Raw genomic sequence first — 6,483 nt, 5'->3', positions numbered from 1 at the left:
GGACATTTGAGAGAAAGATAAAGGAGAGGTGGAGTAATAAAACTACTTCAAGTGCATAAGAAAGTATTTTCAGATTTAAAAATATTTTTGTGAATAACTTCATTTATAATATTCTTTTACATGTTTTGGATTGAATGTTTCAAAATATTCCCGAATTATTCAATCTTAAATATAAAAACGTATATCAGATTAAGTGTTTCAAAAATATATTTTTAAATTTAAAAATATCTTTCAAAACACTAGTTCCAACAAATATTGAAAAAAGGAAAGTAAGAGATGAATTATACCTTTTTATTATAATTTTAACGAGGAGTAGTTTGTACATAACAAGCTTTATGGAGGTACAGGAAGGAAAAACAAGGAGGTGGTGGTGCAGGAAGAAATATCCTCAACAATTTATTTTTGAATGGCCCATTATCAGGAATTTCTCTCTGAAGTGAGGTCAGTTGTAAATATATTCCAGGCGTATAAATACTCACAACCCATCGTCAGTTGCAAAAATCCTTTAGTTGAAAAGAAAGATAACGAAAACAAGAAAGGAAAAAAAGAAGAAAAGAATAAAGCTGAAATTTGAAATTCCATCAGTTACGCAAGTGTCCAACAAACACGTCAAAAGCAAGAGTTTTCCAAGTTGGTCAAATATAAAATTAAATTACAATTATAAAACAGTCATACATGAAACTCAATCGAATATTTAACGTGCAACTATCTAAGAAAAAAAAGCCTATCAATCAATCTTCTTTGAAGAAAGAAACTTTTTGGTGAGATCAGATTTCAGTTTGCAACTAAAAGCATGTGTTTTTATAAATATGCCATCAATGTCTTCCTCCTTCTTTTCGTATACGTAGAAAGCTATAAATGCAAATGTCACTCCTGTAACCACAAAGAAAAAAATTATTATCATTCCTCACCCCAAAAAAAAAGAAAAGGCAAAACTTGTATTATTCTTTTCGGTGCTCCGGATTCAAACAAGACAAATCAATAGAAAAAAGGTGAGCTGTAACATGTAACCTGTAACCTCTGGAATACTAAGTTAAATTATTCAATGAGGTATCCATAAGTGAAAGAGCTCAGACATCTGAATGCTGATTGCACATGCTTTTTTTATTTTTTTTAAATAGAAAGTAATCAAACATGATTCAAAATTCATCAATGACACAAATCTATGGTGAATTCAAGTAATATATATATATATATATATATATATATATATATATATATATATATATATAGAGAGAGAGAGAGAGAGAGAGAGAGAGAGAGAGAGAGAGAGAGAGAGAGAGAGAGAGAGACCTCCAGTCACAATTTTACTGGTTGAAGGAATAGATTCAATTAAATAGAGGCAATCATAATAACATATTTTTGGCACAGACAAATTCATGTCGCCACATGCATATGTGTGTGTGTGCACGAAAGAGAAAGAGAGAGGACCTATAGTATACAAGTTCTGAAGTGAAAAGGCTCCAAGGAAGCTAAGAATGAACAGAGAGAGAACAACCTATTGATCATCAAAGGAAAGATGTGTCAGCACTTCTGATATTTGAGAAACTAGTACTCGGTAAATTTTTTATTTTTTAAACAGAAAACTTGATTATATGCAAAATTTTACATGGAAAATTTAAAATGTAGGTTCCAAAATTATGGGTTTCACCTAGAGTTTCATAAATTCACTGACAAGTTTACTGACCTACTGCACGAATGCTTTTTAATTTAAAAATTAAAATAAATTAAAGAAAATGATATTTTATATTAATGATGCATATTTTAATATGTAAATAATAATAATAATAATAATAATAATAATAATATATTAAAAGGATAGGATTTTTAAAATCGATGCATCCCATACATCATAATAACAGCAGCAAGCAATGACAAGGAAAATATAGGCAATGCACCGCAGATACCTTTAATAACAGTACCCAATCATTCCCTTCTGCAAGGGACTTCAAAACATTAACAGCAATATTCCATGATGAGGCCACTGAGAGAGCAAATTTATGTGACCTATCTTCTGACAAGTGAAACCATGATTTGGGCATCTTCTCGACAGTATATCCCAACCTGCACAAGCATAAGATATAGCAATGCTTCTAACAAATGGATTGACTTAAGAGTTATCATGATAATAATAAATCAATGGACAAGTTAATAGTACCATACATAGTGTACTTACATTTTTGCAGGTAGAATGCCGTGGATGAATAAAAAGATCGATGCGAACAATAGAAGCTTTGTTAGAGCACTAATGATGGTATTTTCAGATGCAATGAAGTTGAAGTATATTGCAATGAAGGCAAACAATGTGATGAGAGTTTGCTTTTTATCCTTCCAAAGCAACGTGTCAGCAACTGCAAATTAGCAGATCAATCAAAACTTACAGATAAATAAATGTAAGCTGTAAAATTACTCCCAGCACAAATTCGCTACGATGTAATGTTTGCATAGCTGTGTGTTTGTATAGTAGATAGAAGAGATCTAACAACATTGATCACGCAAATATACAACAACCCGTTAATTTTTTATAATCAACTAAGTTAGAAATATTAACAGGAACTTTTGAGTTCAATTGCTCTTTCAGGCTCTTAGAACTAGCACATCAGACACACACTTTATAACAAATTAAAAAAAGCAACTATGAAGATTGAAACATATGGATAATACGTAGTACATGATGATTTGATTATGAGCATAAACAACAACTCCCTGCTCTATCTATTACAATTCACCTGCGGAAAATAAATGTTATGTATTTAATGTCTACGAAAATGTTGTTGATCATAATCTAATCAGATTCATGAGACAATCGAAGTCAATCAACCTCGTGATACAGTAATGGAAGAGCAGTAGCCATGTTTCTATTCATTTATTTACTTATTTATTTTATCAGCAGCCATGTTTCTATTTATATATGGCAATTAGTTAAATTAACAGATTAATTCTCCTTTACAAGGAAGTCCAGATTGTCCAACGAAGAAGTTAGATACATATAATTGATTATTCACACCTCTTCCACTTCCAAGATATTTGGAAGCTTTTGAAGGACCTTCTCTTTTAGTTTTAGGTTGATTTTCTGCCTTCAAGTGTGCATATGATTCAATTGTCCTCCGTAGGCCCTCCTGCAAGAAAAAATACGATATCATTAGTATGGGAGAAACACCCAGGCAAGTATGATTATGTATATAATATATTGTATATATTCACAGCAATAGATGTAATAACCTTAGTACACTGAAATATCATTCATTTAAGAATAGCATCGCATACTTGTTTTCATAATATATTATATAATTCTAACTTGGCGTTATCATTGATTTTGGGGGCATGAAGTTAGCCAACTTGTCATCATGTTTTTATATTTAAAAGCATAAACAAGATTAATGTCAAGTAAATATTAGATGCTATAATATATTATTACTTTTCATAAATATCAGAGACCTGCATTGTTACTATGGGGGCATAGCCAAGGCGATCCTTTGCTTTTGAGCAATCAAAAGTTCTGCTGCAGGTCACGAGTCTTATCCTTGAAGGGGTTAACTGAGGCACCGGCATCCCATATGGGCCAAGCAGCCTATATATCCACTCCACCAAATGCGCAATGGGCAAGATAACAACGGCAGGGATCTTTATTCTTGGCCTGCAAAAGATAACATGACTCAGATAGCAAGAAAAAAGCATTGAAAAGGCATAATTATATTCCTTATTTATTTCAAATACAAATACAAGAAATTTTAAAACTTACGAATGATTGATTAATAACTGAGGAAATAATCTATTAACATAAAGAAGTCATACTTAAGAATAAAATAGATAACAAAATAATAGCCACTGGTTAGGATAGCAAGACAAAAAATCCCATAATCCAACATCCCTAATTGACAGCAACTTGAGCTACTGATGATAAAGGACAACCGAAATTTGCAACTTTCATACTATGAAAAAAAAATTAGGAAAAGGATGTAAAATTGTTAACTGAGTATAATCAAATAAGAGTTTTATGCTTAATCTGACAATTGAAACTGCCATCACTTTCCCTTTTACTATGAATTCAGCAGGGGAGACACAGAGTAAATATATATATATTTTTTAACACGATAGTTGCATTGGGGTTAGAATATATGATCCCATGCATGCCAGCCGAATTTGCCACCTCTAGAACAACCCAATGGTCCACAGTTCAAGATAGTTTATGTTACTCAATTTTTAAATATAGGTAAATTTTCCATATCTATAGATAGCCTCGGTGTTTGATTACTATTTGACTACTGGTCATTCTAGGATCATAAATACTCCTTTTCCGAGATTCAAATCGGTATTTTCATAAATCATTAGTAAAAAAAATTGCATGAAATATTGGTTTGAATCCTTGGTTACACTATGGGAGAATCTCAAATAAAAAAAAGAGGTTCCATAACAAGTGAAAGAAATAACTAATGGTAACGGTATGAAAGAAACTACCTTTCATATCCAAGACCATCCAATACCACTGACACGAACTCCCAAAATTTCATAGGGTCCATATTTGTTATGAAATATGCCTACAAAACAAATACCCGTTAGCTATAAAATACTACAGTAATTGCTAAGTTTCCCAACTTGCAAATCAATAATTTTTCCCTTCCCTTTAGTATGAGAATGCAAATGAAATAATTCATTCTTAATTTAACAAAGGTCTCTGGCAAGTCTTTCTCAACAAGCATTCTTTCATGTTTCCTCATTTTCCCAAATGAAGAGACTCTACCCTAAACCTTCAAACACATCATCATCATCATCTCTGTAAGTCTACTTTTTAATCTTCATTTACAAACACAAATAAACAGAAGTCACTAAGTCGTAAAAAAATCTCAGTGGTACCTCTCCAGCAGCTTTTTCTGAAACTGGCCCTTCTGAAGCCAGAGCCCGTTCAGCACATATATGGGCATGAGCCACATTTCCAACATACGTGAAATCATAAAGGTTATTCCCATCGCCAATAAGGAACTGATCAAAAGAGAAATATAAATAAGAGAATCAAAGAAAGGATGAAGGCAGTTTCTGCCAATAAATAGTTAATTGCTTTGCAACCATTGGTGTACATATTCCTCCCAAAGCTATAAAGAAAAATGTTTTAATTAGCAGTCCGAGTCCATTTCATTCAATCTGGGCTAGTCTTTGATTTTTCAAGATGTTCATAAGGCTAATAAAAAAAATATTCAAGATTACATTTTCATTAGTACTGAATTAGTAATTTATACAGTAAAAAGTACCATATATTTCCTAAGACTCCAGATATGCACAACAAATAATAACATTTAGTGTCAGCCCAGTTGGTTACACACTAAAATCAGTCAATAGGCTCCAAAGAACCAGTCAAACTAAAGGTTAAATTATTTCATTAGACTCAACCGTAATAGATACATTTCCTGCCATAGGAATGATGTTAGATATACAGGCACTAAAATATATACCATTAGGAGGATAAACAACATCTACCTTAGATTTCCCTTTTTTGGCAGTCTCAACTAGTGTAGGCACCAACAATCTGTCACCGGGCCCAAAAATGCTGCTAGGGCGTATGCAGCATGTTAGGAGCCCATTAGTCCCATTAGCTTTAATAACCAATGTCTCACCCTCGGCTTTCGTAGCTGAGTAATGATCATTAGGCTGAAACCAACAAAAAGAATTACGCTTAGGACCACCCCGAACTAGTCTTATAACAATATACATTATCTATCTTTCTCAAGCTCCATGCGAAGAAACGCATGGAAATTTGTGAATTAAGTAAAAGAAGAGTTGCTAGAGTGTATACCGAAGGTGTATAAGGCATTGTTTCGTCACCATTATGAATCCCATGAACTCCATCGAAAACAACGCTGGGAGAGCTGGTGTAAATAAGTCGCTTCACCTTCTGCTCCACGCAAGCATCGATGACATTCTTTGTCCCTTACATAGGAAAAAGCTCAGTCAGATTCAAACTTTGAAGAAGCAAATAAGCAGAAGAATGAGGTTCACCTTGCACATTGACGGAATAATGAAGCTGGTAGTTGTTAATGGAAGAGTTTGGAGCAGCCATGTGGAACACAACCTCAACTCCTTCTAATGCTGCACTACTCGTAAAACCAACATTAGCCAGTGCTCGAGCGCGACAAAATTGTTGATACAATTGAGAGAGAATAGAAGAGGTTGATCACCTTTTAGGACTTGAGCCTTGTTGCGAAGATCGACGGAAACATATTGGGCCCGGCCAGAGTCCAAGGCCTGGCCGAGAAGCCCCAACTGTTCGGCGGAGTCGAGAACAATGCTGTCTTCCAAATCGGCGATGCGAACGGAGTACTCGCTGTGCCGGATTAGCATTTCCACCAAATGCCGAGCGGCGAAACCCCTGCCTCCGGTCACCACGCACCACTTGTCTTCCGCTGCCATAGTTAAACAAAAAGCTCACTGATTCAACTTGCAGATTCACAGTGTGGAGAAAATAATAAAGCAGTGAAGGCTTGTCTTTGT

The 6,483-nt window shown here is 34.1% G+C and overlaps 1 protein-coding gene across 2 annotated transcripts; it reads right to left on the bottom strand.

Moving 5' to 3' along the window:
* Positions 1-558: 558 nt before the first annotated feature.
* LOC114164232 (3beta-hydroxysteroid-dehydrogenase/decarboxylase) lies at positions 559-6,453 on the bottom strand. 2 transcript variants are annotated; one of them, XM_028048820.2, is made up of 12 exons: positions 6,171-6,452; positions 5,992-6,081; positions 5,789-5,922; positions 5,473-5,643; positions 4,855-4,980; positions 4,459-4,538; positions 3,439-3,637; positions 3,008-3,119; positions 2,177-2,351; positions 1,908-2,064; positions 1,432-1,498; positions 559-873 (listed from the first exon to the last, which is right to left on the bottom strand). In XM_028048820.2, the coding sequence occupies exons 1-12, from the start codon at positions 6,400-6,402 to the stop codon at positions 728-730; spliced, it is 1,689 nt and encodes a 562-aa protein (XP_027904621.1). In that variant the 5' UTR covers positions 6,403-6,452; the 3' UTR covers positions 559-727. The 2 variants fall into 2 exon arrangements, with proteins under 2 accessions (XP_027904621.1, XP_085523057.1); XM_085666931.1 differs by lacking the exon at positions 1,432-1,498 and having other exon boundaries at positions 6,171-6,453.
* Positions 6,454-6,483: the final 30 nt, after the last annotated feature.

Source organism: Vigna unguiculata, chromosome 9, assembly GCF_037176805.1.
Source record: "Vigna unguiculata cultivar grain cowpea cultivar isolate G323 ecotype 2 chromosome 9, ASM3717680v1, whole genome shotgun sequence".
Lineage (NCBI taxonomy): Eukaryota > Viridiplantae > Streptophyta > Magnoliopsida > Fabales > Fabaceae > Vigna > Vigna unguiculata.
The sequence above is the reverse complement of the archived record's forward strand: the minus strand, read 5'-3'. Positions and strand labels throughout refer to the sequence as shown.

Bases quoted from the DNA above. Each gene is read 5' to 3' on its own strand.
- LOC114164232 (XM_028048820.2), bottom strand. From the start codon at position 6,402: ATGGCAGCGGAAGACAAGTGGTGCGTGGTGACCGGAGGCAGGGGTTTC. The intron at 5,923-5,991 runs GTGAACCTCATT...TTCCTATGTAAG, and splicing joins TTATTCCGTCAATGTGCAAG to GGACAAAGAATGTCATCGAT. The intron at 1,499-1,907 runs GTATCTGCGGTG...GATGATCAATAG, and splicing joins ATTGGGTACTGTTATTAAAG to GTTGTTCTCTCTCTGTTCAT.